The 22,952-nt window shown below is 36.9% G+C and overlaps 1 protein-coding gene across 6 annotated transcripts in view; it reads right to left on the reverse strand.

Moving 5' to 3' along the window:
* Nucleotides 1-22,952, reverse strand: part of Fam135a (family with sequence similarity 135 member A) — a 76,781-nt gene that overhangs the window by 38,894 nt on the left and 14,935 nt on the right. For all 6 annotated transcript variants that reach the window (XM_087898045.1, XM_087898043.1, XM_087898046.1 and 3 more), the window contains 4 exons: nucleotides 12,192-12,271; nucleotides 2,204-2,343; nucleotides 2,042-2,112; nucleotides 595-768 (listed from right to left, as the gene is read on the reverse strand). In XM_087898045.1, coding sequence (XP_087754171.1) covers nucleotides 595-768; nucleotides 2,042-2,112; nucleotides 2,204-2,343; nucleotides 12,192-12,271 — 465 coding nt within the window. The remainder of the gene's footprint in view (nucleotides 1-594; nucleotides 769-2,041; nucleotides 2,113-2,203; nucleotides 2,344-12,191; nucleotides 12,272-22,952) is intronic.

The raw sequence follows: 22,952 nt of genomic DNA on the forward strand, positions 1-22,952 counted from the left end.
ATGAACCACAGAGCATGATTATATGATGAAACATAATATTTCCCCCCATGGAAGTAGTTAGAAAAAATATTACTCAATAAATGTGCTACCTAAAATATTACATATTATCTGAAGACTTATTTTCATTTTTTAAATTCTGTGGAACAGGTATGTGCACATGGGTGCAGCTACTCCCAGAGGTGACAGATCCCCCTGGAGCTGGAGTTACAGGCTATATGACAGTTAATAAGTAGAAATAGAGGATCTAGGAAAGAGATAAAGGACACTAAGAATACATTCACATTCTCTTACACAGAACAAGTTAGCAGTACAGCACACCACAAACTAAAATAAATTAAAAATAAAACCAGGTAGAGACTAAACAATATTGCATGGTTATTTCTGTATTGTATTCTCTTACTTTGTCAATTAACTAAATTATAAAAATCACTCCATTTATTCCATACTTATGCAATAATGTTATTGATACTAATAGTCCCATGCTCTTGAGTTATATTTACTGACATAAAATGAAAATGTATCAATAATTATGTACTTAAAATTCTTTATCACTTCAGTTTGTCATTTGTTGGAACATGTTTTCAATAAATTTACCTTATTAGTGGCTGGTGTAGTGCAACCAAGGATGCATGGACTGTAACGGACACAACGGAGAGGTGGAAATAATCAAACATGACATTCACATGATGATGCAGTCCTCTAGAGAGGCTATAGTGCAGCTTCAATGTTCGACTACTTATTAGTTGTAAGGCGTTCAGATCATCTGCCCTACAAAAAAGCAGTACATTTTCAAGGAATTAGGAAGTATTTAGTAAAGGCTTATATTTATTAAATCATTTAAACCTTTTTTAAAGGCTTAATTATTTCAGTTTACAATGAGAGTGATTTACAAGCACCAGACTGATGAGGCAGCCATATAAAAACAGCCGGGTTCTACTCATAGCTTTCTAACGGCGCATGACTGGGCTATGTTTTCACTAACATACCTATAAAAACAAGTTCTTTTTGATAGCTCAATAATTAACATCCATCTTAAATTTTACTTCAGGGACAATTCTATTTCTTACAAGGTCAAACCTTACTATAATAAATCGCCCAAAGTATGACAAATTATTTTTACTGCATGAAATTTTAAGTGTCACTTAGAGACCCTAAACATTTATTAAATGCTTAGCGAGATGTGATCTCTATAAACAAACGACTTTCTAGTCAGTAAAAGTACTTTTATTATAGTCTGTCACATTTACACACACAAAAACCCTGAAAAAAGTCATAAAAATTATATTCAGATCACCATTTAAAAACCCATGCATAGCATAAACTACCTATAGCTACGGAATTACCTACTAACTTCAGCTTATTCTACTCAAGAAATTTTTATGACTTTGTTTTAAAAAGTATAAAAAGAAGCAGTAGCAACTATATAAAAGTATTATCATGTCATGATAAGAAAGAGGACACTTAGACTTTTAATGTGACTGCTTTATATTATACAGTCAAGAAATATTTGTTCATTTTGCATAAAATAAAGGAAAAGCTCTCAGAAATACCATCCTTGTTTTAAAGGAATAAAAGCACAATGTATGATTGTACGTCTAGGTGTGTGGGGAAGTTCAAGATAACTGTGATCTCAGGAACTTTGAGGTTTATAATTGAGGAATTAGAAGCACCCATGAGTGTCACCAGTCTTGACCATTTTGAGTATCAATGCAGACCCACCTAAAAAAGCTACAACTCATACCAAGAAAAATTCACCCAAGACCAATAGAAGTCAGTTAAGTGCCTATTACTATAGCAACTGTAAATTTTTAGAGTCTAGGGAAGAAGTTTGTAATTTTTCGTCTTGTTTGATTTCATTATCTGGTGCATAGGCATGGAAGACTGGTCCCAACCTTCTTTCCCAGATAGACTTTCCCAGAACAAATACAACCACTTGAAAACAGGCAAGAATGGAGAAGAGATTCCAAAAATGAAAAATGATGTCAAATAAAGCCACGAGTATCTAAAGATGTGTAGTTCTCTGAACAGCCAGCCTACTTACGAATAATCTCCATCTGTAAAATGTAGATCCAAGGATAACGGAAAATTTATTTCTTCAAGGGTTTCTTCAATCTAAAGAGAAATTTATAAGAGGCCTAATATTTATAAATGTTACAAATATGGAGTGAAGTCTTGCAGTAAGTAGAAATGAAGAGATATTTACCTTTCTTTCATCCAACAACATTTTAACTTTGAAGATCATGACATCATTTAAAACAACTTCTTCATTTTTATATAGGATCTGAAATGTTTTACTGCAAACCATAGCATCATGAACTGAAGCTGGAAAGGCTAATGTCATACCTAAAACAGATGAGATATACAACTGAGAGGTAAAGAACAAACAGTCCAAGTAATTAAATACCATGTTAAAGTACTATAATTTGCTATAACCCCACTGTCATTACCAATTTTATACAAAAGTGTTAAAACATTTCTGGAAACTTAAGTAATTTCTGATAAAAAAAAACTGAGTAAAAAGTACACCATAATCATTATGAAAATTCCTGTATAGACTTTTTGACTTTTCTCGACTTGAAAGGCAAGTGAGGAAATCGTAGTTTACTGAACACTGTTAAACACAGAAAGAGGGCAACTTAGATTTCCACAGCTGAAGTAAAAAGAACAAAGCTGGCTTTTTTGTCTTTGTCACTGGGGCAGAAGCCTCCAAATCTCTGCAATCTCAGATTTCTTTGCTAAGGAGGTGACCCAGGATGGGGTCATGAAGACAAACCATGGGATTAGAGAACTAGCTTTCGGTCCTAGGCAGGAAAAAGAACTGGAGATTTGAAATTATGTTGGGGGATAATTCAATCAATTCTGTATACCTAATAACACATCAATAAAAATCTCTTGATAACAGAACTTTGAGTGTGCTTCCCTGACTTGTAATACTGAAAATTCTTATCTACACAGGTTCGGCATGTGAGCGGTGGTAATGTATCTTGATTTTATGGAAAGAAAACAATGGAGGCTTACATATAGGACTTTATTTATTCAGTCCTACATATTTCTCAAAAAATTAAAGTTATTTATTGATTGATTTGCTTATTTATTTAGCATGTCTGTATGTTTACCCTTGTGCATGTGTGGCTGTCAGAGGACAACTTAAGGGAGCTGTTTCTCTTCCCATGATGTGGGTACCAGGGATTAAACAAGTTACTAAATTTGATGGCAAGATCCTTTAACTACTGAGTCATCTTGCTGGCATATATTTCTTCTTCTGACTGGCTATGATGGGACACTTTTGTTAAGATGGGATACTTTTGTTAAAATAATAAAGCTATACTAAAAATGCACTTTCTTGAATTAAGTGGATTCTTCTAGCGAATTATCAAAATTAGCAAACAGTTGGAGCTCTAAATGTGAACTTAGTTGGTCAGAAGTAAAGGCTGCTGCTGGCCACTCAACTTATGACTGGTATCCGAAGGAGGGCTGTCTTCTTAACCTATGAAACCTCGTTTACCTCCAGAAATACTTTAATACATGAGTGAAACAGTGTAGAGTCCAGATGACTCACAAAAGATTTCCATATGGGCAATGTGATAGAGAGAAAGAGTCGGTGGCAGCTTAGCACGCTACTTTGGTCAAAGGAGGGTGGGGACACTCTGAAATGACCTGTTGGCATAGAGTCTTTAGCAAGGTGAGAGGAACTAAGATGTTCACATTAGGAGAATAACTTGACATAAAGGGAAACCCAGCAGGACAAAGAATGCATTCAGGGACAAGAAGGCAGAGTAACAGTTTGGGACATGTGACGGAGTGACCACAAGAGAAAATAAGCAATGGATTACTGGAACAAGATTTCTGCAAGAGGACTTATATGCACACCCTGACAAGTTCCTCACATTTATAGGTTGGCAAAGCAGTAATACTACATAAGAAATGATCATAGGCTGGCAAGATGGCTCAATGGGTCAAAGCTCCTGCCACACAAGTCTGACAACTTAAGTTCCATCCCTGGAGCCCAAGGTGGAAGGAGAGAATCAACTCCTGCAAGCTGTCCCTCTAGCCACCATACATGGGCTGTGGCATGTGAGTAATTGCATGTGTACAAACACTTGCAGATAAAATACTTTATAAAGTGGGTTTTAAAATGTATTTACAATTTTCTGAAAGTTTGAGATATTTCAGAATATACATTTAAAGAAAAACAACAGCTCAAAGTTCCATTTTGAATGTTTTAGAGAAGAACCAAGATGGAGAAGAAATTTTCAATACAATCTAGATTCTACGCACAGCCCTTAGATAATGATAATTACACTTCTTTTTTTTTGCCTCAAGAAACAAAGGCTTTTCCTATTGCTCCTCCTGTGTATTTTGATTTTCCAGTGTGCTACTTCCTCTCCTATTTGTTCCCCTGTATGTGTGGGGAAGGATTGGGAGTATGTATGGAGGTTAAAGCTTGCTCTTAGGTGTCTTTCTCCCTCACATCACACCTTAGTTTTTGGAGACAAGGTCTCTCACTGAACTTAGGGCTCACAAATTCAGTTACACTGGCCTACCAATGAGCTCCAGGAATTCTCTGGTCTTTCTCCCATGGATTACAGGCTGCCATGCCCACCGTTATACGTGAAAGCTGGGACCCAAATGTTAGCCTTCATGCTCACATGGTATGTACTTTACAAACTGAACCATCTCTCCAGCCCCTTTCTACACTTTGCACCAGGACTGGGGCGTCCTTCTTCCTTACTGATGCTGTCAGGTACTGTCTCCCATTAAAACACTGTGTCATTAGACCACTGTATTCCAGTGGCCACCCCACTCACTCTTGTGTCACCAAGAACTTAATTCCTTAAAGATTTTGCTTCTTAATTCAGAATTATTCCCTCCAAAACTACCTTATATGTTATTCCTCATGAACAGTCAGACAGGTAAACCCTGCACCCCCAACTTTCTAGGTGTTTTTCCTCTTTGTGTGTTCCTGCCCACAGCCTTCCTTAGCTCCTCTTTCCTATGGTCATTTCCTAGAATTTTACATTACTTTTGACTGCAATTCTTCTGCAATATAGATTTCAATCAACTTCCTGTTATAACTACACCTAGCTTCCCAGCTTACTTCCTCAGATAACAAGGTCTAACAATCCTTCGGGACATTTAGGAGTTATTCTATGACTCCTAGGCTTCTTCTGGTCTCAGCGATTACCTCCAAATGCCCACTTTCCTTCTTATCACATTTTAAATTCTGTTTCATCATTATCACAGCCTTTTACATACACACACCCTATTAAGAGAATCCAGGAACGGTAACATGTGCCAAGAACCCCAAAGACTCTCAAAGCTGAAGAAAAAGGGCTGACAATTCTAGTGTAGCTTGGGCAACTGGATGAGGAAAAGTACACAACCATTTGGACTTGCTGTGCTTTACATTCATGACCACTTATCTCAAGTCATGTTGACTTCTGAACCTGCTTGTTGCTCACATTTCTAGGTGACTACCTCACAGTTTATTTTTCCCAACCCTAGTCTTTAGGGTCTAATAATTTTCATTCTTATTTCATGACATAATAACAACAATAATAACCTATCAGAAAATTTCTATATGCTCCACTACCATATCTACCTGCAGATGATCCTAGACAAACTTACTATTTCTCTACTTCCGTTTTAGCAAACAGCTCAAGTTCTTGGCATATAGTATATTTATTTAATTCATATCCTCCCCTTATTTTCTATTCAGTCTATTTTGCTATAGCCAGAATTTTAGATGGCCCAGTGATTCTTGCATCTTGGTGTCCATATCCTTGTATAAATTCTTCCTACAAAGTTATAAGGATTAATGTTTGTGAATACAGCAAAGTGACGGTATAATTTGTGTAAAGCAGAAGTAATGGACTTCAATTCACGAGAGTCTGAACCAGAGGCATGGAGCTAACTCCTGCTACAGAGAAACTGTGAGAAAGGGTGTTTAAAACTAAGCTGGGTGGTAAATTTTTACACAGCAAAAATTAATCCACATTCTAGCTACTCTCTGACCCATGCAACTGTGTGTCAAGACTAATGAATTTTGCACTATTACATTTAATGAAAAAATTCTCAAATCCCATTTACTTGTCAGCATCTGTCATAGTAACAATTTCTTTCAGTTTTGAACACTTTTAATTTGCCTTTCTGGACAACACACTCTTGCGTTCTCCTGAGAAATTATTCCACTCATAAGGTGGTTAACTAGCTAATCTGCTATAGTTTTACAAATTCTAGAAGACACAAGAGAAAAGATTTTATAATTCCCCGCATAGACAGTAGCTGTACATCACTATCTCACTTTCTCAAGTTCCATGGAAGTGATGGGGAGACTAGCCAAATGAATATCACACATGCCATGAGTTTTTCTTCGATCTTTATCAGCAGATATATGTAAATCTGTCTAACCTCTGCATCAGCTGGAGGCATTCTCATCAGACTAGACAGTAGAAAAGTTTATTCCATGCTTCATACTAAGACGTATAGCTTCCAAAGTTGCCAATGAGTATTTGTTTAAGTTTATAATAGGTCTTCTAACTATTTCTGCTCACAAGACAGACAGAAACACAAGGAAGTACACAAAAAAGAATTTTTAACAATGCAGAAGGTCAAATATTAAGATTCTTCACAATTCTTGACATTAGGATTCTGACTAAACCAATAAACTAGATCTCTAAGAAATTGGGAAGCCAGCTCATGGGCAAAGTGCTTGTTATGCAAGCCTGAGGACTTGATTTGGATTCCCTACCATGCACATAAAAACCAGGCATGGTGGTAGTCATCTATAAGGCAGCTCTGGTGGGGGACAGGGATAGGACAAGACCCAGAAGTTGCTGGCTAGTGAGCTTTTGGTTCAATGAGAGATGATACTTCAAGAAAAGAAAATGGTGGGGGAGAGAATGAGGAAGACCCAATGTCAATCCCTCTCCAACAGCAAGCACTTAACAGCTACAAATACTATCAAGAATTCCTTAGCAATCTAAAATGACCCTCAAAGAGGTATGTCCCAAGTTCTCACCCTATCTAATTACTCTATTCCCCTTCCTTCATTCAGCCATGATTAGAGAACTGAGACCTAGCAGAAATCTAAATGAAGCTTTTAAGCACGCGAGCTAGAAACCAAAACACTCTATTTGCATTGCTCTTAGAAAAAAATGGGAAATACCAACCCTTTCCCAGTAGAGAGAACACCAGTTAAAGCTTTTCATAACTATCTTTTAGTAGGTCTCAAAGCTCCTCACAATGTGGGGTGGAAAGACATTTATCGCAAATGCAGAGTTGCTATATATTTTTTCTAAAATTTGGTTTTAAATTAGCATTTTAATCCTGCACACTTATGGGTATGGTGTCGTAGCATGTAACTAGTGTTCAGTGGTCAATCAAGGTAGTCAGCTTTGATGACCAGCACTCAACTCTACTCTCATATTATTCTTTTTACACAACGACATCTGCAAACGGGCTTAGAATGGGTCAAAGCATGTATACACTCAGTGTATTCTTCTGAATCAGAAACAGCTCCTCAACATGCTAAATGCAAAGTCCTCCATGAAGTTAAGAATCACACAGTCCTTTAGTTTTGGATTAAGTACTGCTCTCTTAAACATAATAAACATTTCAAGAGTATATTTGAATAAATTACCATCTAATTCTTAATTTAGTGACCTATTTTCTTGTTCAAGTGACTATTTGCATTTTGTTGATCAGTTATTTACTAACACAGCCAAGATTCTACTTTTAGACACTTTTCAGATGTAGAAGCTTAATACTTAAAATAATCTATATCTTAGTATTATCACTACCCAAGCTATATTTTCACTACTTCAGCTAAACAAGTAGCTTTGCTATCTTTCTGTGCTTTGTGAACAAGTGAGCTTTTCTTTTTTTCTGTAAATTCAACCTCACCTTATTAGTATTGCAAAGTAAAAGACAGTAGCATAAGCAAGCACCATAGACTGTCTTCTGAGTTCATGGCACAGTTTGAACACAAATATTCAGACAAATAATTTCAATCTTTCCTTGAAAGAATGAAGCTGTTCAAATGGTAGCAAGCAAAACAGAAGCTTGAAATGCCAAATGAATTATGAATAATCCACAAAATCTGATAAATTTTCTACTCATGGCTGTTGAAATTAGTCAGTTACCGGTTACAGTAAATAATTAGTCATGATATGAATTGACTCCAGTTACTTATTTCCTTACATTATTTTTAAAGTGCTGTTATTTAGTGTGTTTGATATTGGGTTATTATAATAGAATTTTATTTCTGAGGTTAAAAAAAAAAGTGAGTTTTCCCAGGGGGCATAAAAGGAAGCCAGTCTCTGCATTCTAATAACACCTACATTGTTTACTATTTGCGGGTGGCTGTCTAAATCAACAGTTAAACCATAACCATGTCTGCCTGTCTGTCTATCTACCTACTTGACTAAATCAATACTCAAACAACTAGACATCCCTACATTTTCTTCTAGAAACTTAAGCTTTTTTTCCATGCTTGATACTCATCTCAGTTTAGTAAATCTCTATCCTCTTATGATATAACAAAAACCACAAATGCTGCTGACAGGTTTTCAACCTATAAATTCAACCACAAGAACATTTACCTATGATCATATGAACCAGGAAGAAGGTAGCAGAAAAAGTTGAAAAAGAGGTAGAAATGTATTTTTGAACTAACTGATCTTTTAGTTATTTGCCTGTATTTGCCCCCTATCTGAGGGGCTGGAGAAACTGCTTAGCACTTAAGAGCTCACTTTCTTATTGCCATGAAATGTAGCTTCTGCTCCAATTTTCAGGACTTAAATTGCTCTCAAGGTCCAGAGGGGTTGAATGGTACACCAGTTATGTCATTCCAACTACTGGATCACAAAACCCCTAACAAGATTTATAATTCTGATTTACTGTCAATCAAGATGATGCCATTGCTATTTTTGACTAGGGACAGAAAAGGGTACTCTTGGCAGGAATACATATAATAGATTATAATACAAACAGCAGTCAGCGAGTCACTTAAGGTCTACAAGAGTAGGAAAGTAATCATAAGCTACTGCTAAATCTTTTGGCAGTTTATTTCTCATGCTCTTCCTAGACCCTAGCTTATCTGCCAACAAGGAGAAGTAGAGAAATGTTCTACAAAGTGTAGGTCAAGCTGACATAGAGAAAAGGAAGCTATGAGCCGGGAGGTAGTGGTGCACGCCTTTAATCCTAGCACTCCGCAAGCAGAGGTAGGCAAATCGCTGTGAGTTTGAGGCCAGCCTGGTCTACAAGAGCTAGTTCCAGGACAGGCTACAAAACAAAGAGAAACCCATCTCAAAAAACAAAAAACAAAAACAAAAAATAAAAGAAAATTATAGCAATCATAATGCAATTTTCAACAAAACACACCAACCATATGCAATACTTTGACATTTAATTCTATCATCTAGGTCAATCTAAATACATAAGATTTTGCTTCAAATACTAGATATCTATTTGTCATTAACTCTATTGTATATTAATTCTGGCATTTATAATCTTCCTTAGAATTACTCTATTATACAAACCAGGATTAGAATTTCTACTCCTTCCAGGGATTTGTTTAGAAACTAAGAAAAAATAGGTAGAAGTAATTCTTTTAATTACTAAAAATATTTCAGTTGTAACAAATTTTAATCTCTTAAATATGAAATTTGCCTTCTCCCCCAAACAAACTATACCTAACATGGAAAAAAGCTATTTCTGCTCAATACAGTAACACTATATAATAAACATACTTGGTTTGTTCTTTATAGCACATTCCATTCTGGCCTTTCACACAATAATCTTCTAGGAAACTATAACTTATCTAGTTTTGTATATATTTGTTAGGCCAAAATTATCTTAGGGCCTGTAGCTCAAGGCCTGTAGGACAGAGAAAAGACTGGCTCGAGTTTGAAGGATAGTCTCAAAGCTACCGAGTGGGGATGAGATGGTGAAATCTAGGAATCTAGGTAGACGCCCCTTCAGCCAGAGGGAGGGCTTGGCTGTCTCTCATTGGCTGGAGGTACCTCCACATCACATGATGTCACTTGACCTATATAAACTTACGCTCACAGTAATAAACCGAGTTCCTGCTTTGACTTGACTCCCTATCACATCTGCTTGTCCTGCTTCACGGGGCTGCAGAAATGGTGGATCGTGCACTCACCTTTCCCTGGGAAATAAGGCTAAGGGGGCCTGGGATATATTCAACCATAACTTATTCTGATCAGATCCCACGCCCTCAGACGTAGAGAGTGAGCTCTCTACCCACCTGACGTCTACATTTGAACACCTGACACCTCCACAACAAAAAGGGCTGCCCGATCACCCAGTAGTCTGAAACCAGAGACGAAATCCAGCCACTACCAACCAGACAGAATTTGAGCATGTCTTCTGAGGCAGTTGCTAGGACTCTTAGGTTGGTGGTGAATTGCTTCCTTTGCTACCTGACTTGCATGGAACCATGTAACATGATGAGATGTTTGAGATTTTTCTCCTCCAGTATTTGCTCCCTACCCTGGGCACTGGGAACAGCTGCTTGAGTAGACTGAAGTGGAGCATTAGCTGTGAGACCTGGAGGGTGCCAGAGCCAGTCTCCCTGCATCTCTCTCTGGAGGGTTTCAGCTGGGACAAGAAGTGAGTAGGAGAGGCTTACCCACTGTAACTTTCTAAGAACACCTTGCATGATGGGAGTAGGGCACAGGTCCCTCACCGTTCTCAGCCCTGCCTGGGGATGAAAACTTGAGGGCCAGAGACACCTCAGAAATGGGCTAGTTTTAGCACAGTCCTCAGGAGCATCAGGCTGTGAAGATGGCTCAGAAGTTAAGAGCACTAACTGCTCTTCCAGAGGACCTAAGTTCAGTTCCCAAGCCACCTGACTCCAGGAAGGCCCAGGCCTGGCTAGCTCAGTCGGTAGAGCATGAGACCCTTAATCTCAGGGTAGTGGGTTTGAGCCCCACATTGGGCACCAAATGAAACACGATTAACAAAAACTGAGAGACAGATTTTGGGGTTCAGCCTGAAAACCAGAAAAGCAAAATAGCAGCCACTGGCTCTTAACTTGACCTCAGTCTGAAAATGGTGATCCTGACTCCAGGAAATCTCAGAATGAGACTGAGAGCTGTCTCCTCCTATCTTACATTCCTCTCTAGTATTGGGATTAAGAGCGTGTACCACTACATGCCTGGTTTCTAGTGTGGCTACTGGGATTAAAGGTGTGTGTTACTACTGTCTGGCCTGTAAGGCTGGCCAGTGTGGCTGTTTTACTTCTCAAATTTTCAGGCAAGCTTTATTTATTAAGATGCAAATCAAATGCCACTATACACAATAATACAATTCATTAAATTTAATACAAACTAGCATGTTGATATCTACAGTATGATAAAAAGGCAACTAACAATTCTAATTTCCAGTAAATTTCTCTAAATATCAAAAGGACTGTATTGTGCTCAGCATAACTTGAGGCTTAGCATATTATTTTTATAATGCTTTGAAAACTACAATATCAGGTTTACATGGCAATTCTTTACAATTTTTTACTAATCATTTCACTTCCTAACATCATGGAATAAAAACACATAACACACTGAGTATTTCTTATCCAGAATGCTTGGAATTGAAAGTGCTTAAGGTTTTTAACTTTTTCAGGTTGTGGAAAATATCTGGATATAAATAATGAATATAATAATAGTGCTAGGAATGAGACTCAAGTCTAAAGGCAAAAAATTCCTATGTAGCTTATATGTGAAGGATGGAGATAATTTAATATAGCAGTTTTAGTGTATCTCTATAGCTGGGTATGGTGATACACAGTTAAAATACCAGTATTCGAGAAGCTGAGTCACTAGAATGCAAAATTCAAAAGCATATTATAAAATTCCATTATATATAATAGCCTGGGAATTTTAAATCAGGTATGTATATACTTTCATTGTGTATCGTTTTAAACCACAACTTACACAACTAATACCACACATATCTATGTTTATTTTCATAAACATTTTCTTATGTGTTCATCTATAAGAAACCAAATTAAGCTTGTTTTACTAATTTCTTAAGAGGGAAATCAGAATAATCCTATCTGGTAATTCATGCCAACAGATGAAAAAAGTAAAAGTATTTATAAAACACTATCATTGACTAATATGTTACTTCAAATTCTTATTTTTAAATTTGAAATATTTTTTACTTACCTGTTGCATGTAACAAGCTGGCTTCTACTCTGTGGGGAATTCTCAGTGGGATTTTCATTGATGCACGAATTTGGTAAAAACTAAAAGCAAAATAAATAAGAATATCATTATAAAACAAATGTTCCTATCTCTACAGTTTGTATGTATTAAAAAAAATATGGCCCAAATCTACCAGTTTCTACAGTTCAACAAGTTTCCCTATAACATTTTGCTATTTAATTACAAAATATTAGCATAGATTAAAACCAAAAGGGAAACTTAGCATAGATAAAGATGAACAATAACCAAATCGAAGACCCAGATATCAATCCACACACCTATGAACACCTGATTTTCGACAAAAAAAGCAAAAAATATAAAATGGAAAAGAGAAAGCATATTCAACAAATGGTGCTGGCACAACTTGATATTAACATGTAGAAGAATGAAAATAGATCCATATCTATCGCCATGCCAAATGGATCAAAGACCTCAACATAAAGTCAACCACACTGAACCTCACAGAAGAGAAAGTGGGAAGTACACTTGAACACATTGGTACAGGAGAACACTTCCAAAATATAACCCCAGTAGTACAGATTCTGAGAGAAACTAATAAATGGGACCTCCTAAAACTGAGAAGCTTCTGTAACGCAAAGGACATGGTCAACAAGACAAAATGGCAGCCTACAGAATGGGAAAGATCTTCACCAACTCCACATCGGGCAGAGGGCTGATCTCCAAAATACACAAAGAACTCAAGAAATTGGTCATCAAAAGAACAAATAATCCAATAATTAAAAAAAATGGAGTACAGACCTAAATAGAGAACTCTCAACAGAAGAATCTAAAATGGCTGAAAGACACTAAGGAAATGTTCAACATCCTTAGTCATCGGAGAAATGCAAATCAAAACAACTCTGAGATTCCATCTTACACCTCTAAGAATGGCCAAGATCAAAAACACTGTTGACAACTTAAGCTGGAGAGGATGTGGGGTAAAGGGAACACTCCTCCATTGCTGGTGGGAGTACAAACTGGTATAGGCCCTTTGCATATAAGTATGGGGATTTCTCAGAGAACCAGGAAGCAACCTTCCTCAAGTTCCAGCAATATCACTTTTGGGTACATATCCAAAGGATGCTCAATTGTACCACAAGGACATGTGCTCAACTATGTTCATAGCAGCATTGTTTGTCATAGTCAGACCTTGAAAACAACATAAATGCCCCTCTACCGAAGAATGGACAAGGAAAATGTGGTACATTTACACAATGGAGCATTACACAGCAGAAAAAAAAATAATGACATCTTGAAATTTGCGGGCAAATGGATGGATCTAGAAAACATCATATTAAGTGAGGTAACCCAGATCCAGAAAGACAAATATCATATGTACTAACTCATAAGTGGCTTTTAGACATCAAGCAAAGTAAAAACAGCCTACAATATACCATCCTAGAGAACCTAGACAACAACGAGGACCATAACAAATACATATATGGCTCTAAACCACAAGGGACATAGAAAAAGACAAAATCTTCTGAGAAAATTGGGAGCATGGGGACCATGGGAGAGGGTAGAAGGAAAGGAGGGGAGTGGAGAAATATATATAGTTCTGTTGTAGGATGTTGCTCGTTCTTTTCCCAGCATCCCAGACTCCTGAAATATCACACAGAAACTGTATTAATTAAATCACTGCTTTACCTTCTTATTGGCTAGCTCTTACATCTTAATTTAACCCATTTCTATTAATCTGTGCATTGCCACATGGCTGTGGCAAGGTGGGCAAGGTTCCAGCCGACATCTGCCTCTGGTGGGGCTACATGGCTTCTCCTGACTCTGCCTTCAGTTTAGTTTTCCCTGCCTAGCTCTACTCCACCCGATCACAGGTCAAGGCAGATTCTTTATTCATTAACCAATAAAAGCAACACATATTCAGAAGGACTTCCCACAACATCTCTCCTTTTCTGTCTAAATAAAAAGGAAGGTTTTAACTTTAACATAGTAAAATTACATATAACAAAACAGGTATCAAGCAAGAATTACAGTTACAACATTTATATCTACTTTATCTTTTATCATAACTAAGGAAAACTATAACTATCTATTCTTCAACTCCATCAAAGACTCCAGAAGAATATAATATTACATAAGTTAATAAGAAGTACATTGCAATATTATTGTGTTTTCTTTGAATTTTTTTTTAACTGTGAAGTAGCTAAGTACAGAGAGACATTTCATTGTATGGGCTGCTAAGCTAAGCCAGAAAATATATTTTAAAGGTATCTTGATTTCAGAATTTGGCTCTAAGAATATGTTACTTTGGAAAAGAGGTTCTTCTTTTGTATCCACAGAGGATGAGAACCTGTGCAATCCTTCCAGACTAATGTGGTTTAATGGACCAAGACCACCTGAAAGGTCTCTGTGAAAGCCCCCCAAAAATACTTCACCCATCAAAAATCAGAAAGCAGTTTGGAAAGAACTACACCCAAATTCCCTAAGTGATTGTTTATAAATGTTTGTCTACATTTAAAGGGGGATATGCTATAGAGATTTGCATTGGTATGGATCTTGGTTTATTGATCCAAATTTAAGGTCAATTTTTTATACTGTGTATATGTATATATTTCTGCTCTTGATTAAGGTATTGTGTTTCTCCAGTTTATTTAAATATGTAATGCATAATTAATAAATTTAGGATAATAGATAGTTATCTATAATAGAAACTTGTAGTCATGTTAGTTAAGTTTTCTAGATGTACAGATGTATTTCAGATGGATAGGTATTCTTCAGATCTTTCAAAGACTACAGAATATGACATTTAAAATGTTTTAAGAAATTAGGACTTTTCATGACAACGAGACACATCTACTTCAAGAGAAAGATGGGCATTGAACAGACTCCTTATGGCGCTGTTTAGCCATTTGGGTAAGAAACTGCTCTTGCCAGAATTGCTTGATGCTATGCTGTATAAACTGAACATGCAGGACCCACAGAGAAAGGACTGCTGAACTTGCCTAAAGGTGAGACGATCCTTCTGGATTTCTGCTTCATGAAAGAGTCTGTAAGACATTCTGCAGGACACAGAAGAAAGTGACTGACAAACTGCCAACATAGGCAGAACTGTCTTTGAAAACTTCCTGCTTCATGGAAAAGTCTGCTGGATAATATCTATGGGCCTGTAAGCTGAAGACGCATGTTCCAACAACAGAGAAGAATTTTGGGTGACTGTCCAGGCAGCGAGATGTCTCTGTGAATTCTAGAGTTTTAGAAGTTGTTTAAAATGTACTTCCTGTTTACTTAGGTAATATTACATCATTCTGGAGTCTTTAATGGAGTTGAAGAAGAGATAGTTATAGTTTTCCTTAGTTATGATAAAAGATATAAATGTTGTAACTGTAATTCTTGCTTGATACCTGTTTTGTTATATGCAATTTTACTATGTTAAAGTTAAAACCTTCCTTTTTATTTAGACAGAAAAGGGGAGATGTTGTGGGAAGTCCTTCTGAATATGTGTTGCCTTTATTGGTTAATGAATAAAGAATTTGTTTTAGCCAGTGGCTTAGCAGAAATAGAACTAGGTAGGACAACTAAACTGAATCCTGGGAAAAAGAAGGTAGAGTTAGAAAGCTGCCATAGAGCCACCAGAGAAGAATGACACAAGCTGCCAGTCAGAACCTTGTCAGTAGGTCAAGAGACTCACGGCAAAAATATAAAATAATAGAAATGGACTAATTTAAGAGATAAGAGTGAGCTAGAAATATGCATAAGCTATTGGCCAAATAGTATTGCAAATAATATAGTTTCTGAGGGATTATTTCAGGACTGAGTAGCCAGGAACGAACAAGAGGGCTCCTACAACATAGCTCAACAAAAACAATTTTAAAAAAGGGGAAAAAAAGGAAAGAAACTAGGGATGAACAACAGAAACAGAAGCAAATATATACATGGTAACTTTTACTTTACAGCAGTGAATGTGACAGTAACCTACAGGGTTAGAAATGCATCTAAGATAATAAAGATGGGGTGGCAAGAGGGCCAGCGGCTAAAGAAACTTGCTCCTACTCCTGATCTGATTGATGACTTAAGTTCAGTGCTTACAACCTTCATGACAGAAGAGAACTGACTCCCAAGGCTGTCTTCTGACTTTCACATGCAAGTAAGTGTGCACTTGTGCATGTGGACACACACCCACAAAATAATAAATGTAAAAAAAAACAAAGAAAATAAAATATTCTTAATTGTGGCTTTGAGAAAGACATTAGATTAATTTTAAATAGATTTTCAAAATGGTCTTGACACATGTCTGAAATTCTGGTATGCAAGAACTAGGAAGCTGGGGCAGAAAGTTTATAACTCTGAAATCAGCCCTGCACTTTGAAAGGCCGTTTTCTCAGAAAAACAAGAACAAAACTCCTCTTATTATAAACTAGAAGGTGCAATTCATACCACTGGGGGAGAAAAGAAATTCCTAGTCTGGCCAGCTTGAGCCCTGTGAGTTACAATGATGATGACCTGTACAAGATCAGCTAACTAGAATCCCGGCATAAACGGGAGGCACACATGAAGTCCCCCCTACAGCTAAACAGTTATTGGTAACTAATGCTTGTGGGGAGACGGAGAGTATCAATTTTCACTAGGGATGAAACTTGATAGGTTGCTTGTTTTCTAATGAAACAGAAGCAAACTTCAAATCACACAGCTAAGTTTTCTAGGAGCTTTTCAACCTCTCATGTGAAGAACATGGTTAAATATTAAGTGATATATTGTAATTTTTAAACATAAGGATGTAATACAAAAGCTTATTAAGACTAAAGAAACACTAGGTGATATTTCATTTTAAACTTCTGAAGCAGTACTATTTATTAAGTGTCCAACTATAATCCTACATTTAACAATTTACACAAAGGTAAGCATTCAATATATGCTAGTTGGGAAAAAACTCATAAAGTCTAAATAAAATTGTAAGTATTCATCACAGAATCACAAATATCAAAAGAAACGAGGATTGGTAAGGCTATGGAACAAAAGGAACCTCTCTGTAAATGGTTGGTGGGCATACAAATGATCACAGTCATCAAGGAGAACAATACAATAGTTACCCAAAAAAGCTACAAATAGTATGATCATATGATCAGCAATTGACATTCCTTTGTGCACTCACATACTGTAGCATTACTCACAATAATTAAGTAGGCAAGCTGTTCATGCATGGCCAATATAAGAAAATGGAGTGCACACCATAAAATAAGCTTTAAAAGGAAATTGTCATTTGCAGTAACATGAATGACTCTGAAAGGTATTTTGCTTTGTTAAATAATCCTGGCACAACAACTTCTATGTCAACTTAGTTATCTGTGAAATCAAAAAAAGCTGAACCTATGAAAGTGGCATGTCGGATGCTAGTAGAAGACAGAGGTAGGAAAGGTGAGTGGTGGGGTAGGAGGTCGGGAGGGTGGAGTGTGTTGATCAAAGGATACAATGTTTCTGTTCCAAAGGAAAATTAAATCTTTGTGAGATTGTACAGTATGGTGATCACATTCAATAATAATGTATTGCATACTTCAAAATTTCAAAAGAACTTTAACTATTTTTACCACATACTAAAAGATAAGCAGGTGAGGCAATAGCCAAGCTCACTAACTTAAATAGCTTCAAAATTTTCTGTATCAAAACATAACATTATATCCTATATGACTATATTTTTTTTCTAAATATGAAAAAATGTCCCAGTTAGAATACATTAGGGAATACCTACTGGATAGTTATAAAAGATAGGACACTACCTAAACATTCTGCATCAAAGATCAATGAACGCAAGAGTACAGTAATACACATCTATCTCCTTAATGGTGGGTCATGCACCCTGTTGTGACTACTCTTCCCTGTGCTTAGGAAAAGCAACTATGGATGCAGTGAACCAACAGATAGGTCTGGATCTGGCCCAGGACTAGTTTTCCACCCTGTTTATATATTCCCATAATTAGCACTATCATACACTGGCATAGTATTTTGCCTAGTATTATATAAAATGATAGCTTAATTAGCAAATTTGGATATCACTTTGTTTCATACTAAGATTTTTTTGGTAATAACTATAACTATCACTAGTAAAGCAGAGATTAATGTGAGAGAAAAACACCAAAAAAGAAAAAGAAGAAAAGAAAAGACTGTTAGAAAAGTCAATTCCAAGTGTAACCTATGATCACTGGTTCAGAACAGTGATTAGATACTGTAAAAGAGAAAAATGAGACAATATCATTAAACATGCTAAGAAATCTATGAGTTCATTTTGCCATTAAATGAAAACTATAACTGAAAGAGATGAAGGCACAAAACAAAACCCAAAATATAAGTAAATAAGAGAAACAAAACCTTATGCCTTTTCTATACAGGCTGCACTTCAGAGTAACCAAAAAGTTAATGAAGCAACGTTTCTCTTTCTAGAATCCCAGGTTGTAATGACAAAAGGAGTAAGAATTAGAATGCACTGTTTGGAAACGCCTAGTGAAATAATCACTCTGGGCAAAGACCTTCAAAGGACACTATCTATTAGATTATAGAAAACTTTTGTAAGAGTCCGGTCAAGTTGATAGCACTGAAACAGTGTAAATCTTGTTACAAAAAGAAACAGCCAGACACTGCATGTTCTGTAATGTATCCAAAAAGGGCAGCACCACTTGAGAATTGTTCTTAAAAACTCTACTGGAATTTTAGCATTTTAATTAAGTCAATGATTATAGCCTTTAAAAAAAATCTAAGAAATAATCAAAGGCAACCTATAAATGTAAATTTTAATAGAATAAGAATGCATTTCTATGATATACTTTTCTTGGAACTCTTATAAACATAACTGTATGAGGCCAAAAGTGTTTAAAACAAGGTAGTAGGTGGTAATGATGGCTCAGTGGGTGCAGGCTGCTTGCTACCAAGTCTGGTGGTTTGAGATTGGTATCTGGAAACCACAGGAGGAAAGAAAGAACTGACTCCTGCAGGTTGTCCTTTGATCTCCACACATGTGCTGTGCCACATGAGTGCCCATACGCAGGCACGCGCGTACACACACACACACACACACACACACACGTATATATAGCATTAAAATTTTTAATTTCTTTTACTCATCTATTTGTATGTATTATACAGGTATGTACATGCTACAGTGTGCCTCTGGCAAACTCTGCTAGGAGGTCTCTCTGAATGGTTTCTTTCTCTCTTTGGATTCTTGCCCACTCCATGACAAGACGTAGGATGAAAAACTAAAAGAAAGCTGTGTTTGCCAAGCTGAGGTCATTCTGCATCAGCTAGTACTCACTCAACTTGTCAGCTGACTGGATCGATGACTGAACCCGGCAATGATTAGCCAAGCCAAACCAGCTTAGCAAAACTATTGGGCCACAGCTTTAGGAGTAGACACACATGACTGATGCAGTGCTACTGTAAGGTCTGTGCTTGTTCTTAGCTGTTTATAGCTGCAGTACCACAGTAATAAATAAAAAAATAAAGAAACCAATAACTAGGATTGTTACTTAACAAAAATTTAAAGCATAATAACTTCATGGACAATCTAAATTATAAGAGCCAGAACAATAAAGGAGAAACTACAGAAGATGAGAAAATGGTAACTCACAGTGTGAAATGATAAAATATGCTATCTATAATAACTTAAAATGAAATCCCTTCAGAAACTTTTGGACATGAAAAAGCAATCCTGAACAGTTGCTACTAGCTAAGCACTGCAGGATGGAAAAGGAGAGAAAAAGCTGAAGAAAGAGTCAGTCTACATCAGGCTTTCAGAACTACAGAGGGACTAGGACTTGGAAGTTGGAAAATAAAAAAAATGTCTTTGCTTCTGGTCTCCTAAAAGATATGCAATATAAGATGAATCAAAGATTATATCAAGGATGCTGATAAACAGTTTTCTTCCTTCACACTTAACCAAAGGATGAAGGTAGGTTGTAAAGTAGGCATCCTTTGATTGACAAAATGCTTTTTAGGAAGTTTAAAGGCATGAGCTCACAGAACTCTGATCCCCAAGTGGTGGTAGTGATTATATGTAGATTTACAAACATGTTTCAAAAACAATTACAGGTATGGACTTTTAAAGTATGGACTAGTTAGCCCATGGCCATATCAAGCATACAGAATGCCTATAAAATATGAGACCAAAAAGCCAGCAGCTAAGTTCTGTAACTTTCTAAACCAACAGACTGCAATGGAAGAAACGATATGCAAATTCAAGGGGCTTGTAACTTCTGTATATTTTTTTTGACTTCTGCTGTGAGAACTAAATCAGGCTAACCTACTGGTGAATGAGAACAGAGTGGAGCAGAGAAAAGCAGAGCAGGTGATTTTCATCTTTTTAATAAGATGGTAAAGACAAGCTAAATCCTCTCAAAAACAAACTAAAGCTACGACATCTCTTCCTGTACTTATGTAGTTATTGATCACCTGCCACCATGAGAACCACCTAGCCCAAGACATGGTGGCAGAGGATATGATCTAAATTCTACAGAAAGATACTTAGTCATGAATCACTTCCCACTACTACACCACCCTGCTCCACCCCTCCCTTTTCCCTTGCCCAAGTTGTCATTAGGAAGCAGGTTGAACTTAGCAAGCAGGCTGAGCTTGAAGCACATCTCCAAAGAAAAGATACAAAAGACTTCCCGCCCTACATCTGCCAAAAGAAGGGACATAAGGACAAAGAACTCCATGTCCCTGAAAAGGTGGTAATCTTAAACCTACATTCCAAAAAACCTAAGAGCTTTTCTTCAAAAAATGAGGGACCTTTAAGAACATTTAACCACTGTCCCCTAGGGCCTCAATAAAAAATGGACTCCTAACAGAGAATGAAGGAACCAGAAATCTGCAGCCCAGTGGCCTTCTCCCTAGGAAAAGGATCTGTTAGTCAAATTGTCTTACAATATCTACGTATATTCTGAACTCTGTCTCATGTACCATAGGAACAGTAGAAGTAGTTGTTTTTTTTCTTCTCTCTTCTTGTTTGGCTAGACTAGAAATAGATCCAGTTACTTTTGCCAGGTTTTGCTACCTTGTTTCTTCTGGAATATGAAGAAGTGAGTCAGCAGGCTGTGGACGCGAGCACTGTACAGCACAGCATGCTGCACAGCCTTCAGAGTTACACTGAGAGCTACTGCAGATGACTCGCTGTGCGAATTCCTTTTTGTCTTTGAAAAGTGTTTCCCGTGTAGTGCAGGCTAGCCTGAAACATTCATATAATCCAGGCTAGCCTAACACTCATTTTTCTTTGTGCGTCTTTCCCAAGCGCTAGAACTTATACACATGAACCACCATAGATAGTACACTGCAATCATAAATTTTGTTATGTGTGGTGGTTTGAATGAGGATGGGCTCCATGGGTCTGTATGCTTGAAATCTTAGTCCCCAGTTGGTGGAACTGTTTAGAAAGGGTTAGGAGATGAGGCCTTGGTGGAAGAGGTACATCACTAGAGAGGGCTTTGAGGTTTCAAAACACTGGGGCCAATTCCCAGAATGTGTATTCTCACTCTCTTTACCTCCAACCTGAGGATCAAGATATTAAATGCTCAGCTGTTTCTGCTGCCATGCCTCTATTCCATCACCACAGACTATAATTTTCTGAAACTATAAAGCCCATATTAAATGGTTTCGTTTATAAGTAGCCTTAGCAATGGTGTTTTATCACAGCAATAGAAAAAATAACTAAGATGCTACATTAACAAAGTACTTGTAGTAATAATAATTCTATTCTCACTTGGAAATGACTCACCCTAAATCCATGGTCTCAACTCATCTCCAGACACTAAAGGCTATCAAAAATAAAGCTTTGCCTTTCCTTATGACCTTCTCTTCTAGAACTCTAAAAAATATCGAATTTCCTAAATACCCTTAAAGAAATGACATATTTCTTGGTGGTACATACCCATAATAATCCCAGAACTTGGAAGACATAGCAAAAAGAATTGTCATGAGTTTAATGCAGCCAGAGCTATGTAGCAAGATATAATAATGATGATGATGACGACGATGTTCATATTTCCAAGACTTGGCTTAAGTTGCTTTCCTATTAAAAGAATCTTTCACTTTATCCTTTGCCTATTTAAGTCTTATCTGAATTTTAGTTTTATCTCTCTGAGGTAAGACAGAGATGAAAAAGGGACACAAGGGAGGAAGAAGTCCTCAACCTTATGCTCTAGTTTGCTTTTCCTGCTGGAAAGTTAAGAAACTTCAGCATAAAGCCAAAATTGACTACAGATAATGACTGTTTTTCTAAAGACCATTCAAACAAGGATCTGCTGAACACAAATGGGCTGGATAGCTCTCTTGCTGAGGACCCAAGTTCAGTTCCCAGCTCTCCTGTCAGGTTTACTTTTTGTTATCTTAAAGAATTTTCTTTTGTAAATGAAAATTTAAGGTGATTTTTGAGGTGCATTGTTTAGGTTTAGTAGCGAGAAAGAAGTAAACCAGCTCATATAGTCTTCTTTAATTTTTAATTTAAGTTTTAAGATGTGCTGAATCTTTAAAACTTATTGTCAATTACACACTTTGCACATACCACGGAGGCAGAGAATCATATAGACAAGATCGTACTGGCACTGAAATGAGACTTAATTCTTGAGAAGTTCACATCGGTGTCTTGGGTAGGAACTGTGCTTTTCCTAAACAATTCTCTTTCTTTGTTTCTCTTAAATGCTGACTCTTGAGAGCACATTATCCTTTGTCTTGGTAAGCTAACTGCTTTACCCTGGCTCACTGTGAATTACTTTTCCTTAGAGC

The sequence above is a fragment of the Myodes glareolus genome, chromosome 18, assembly GCF_982192425.1.
Source record: "Myodes glareolus chromosome 18, mMyoGla1.1, whole genome shotgun sequence".
Classification (NCBI taxonomy): Eukaryota; Metazoa; Chordata; class Mammalia; order Rodentia; family Cricetidae; genus Myodes; species Myodes glareolus.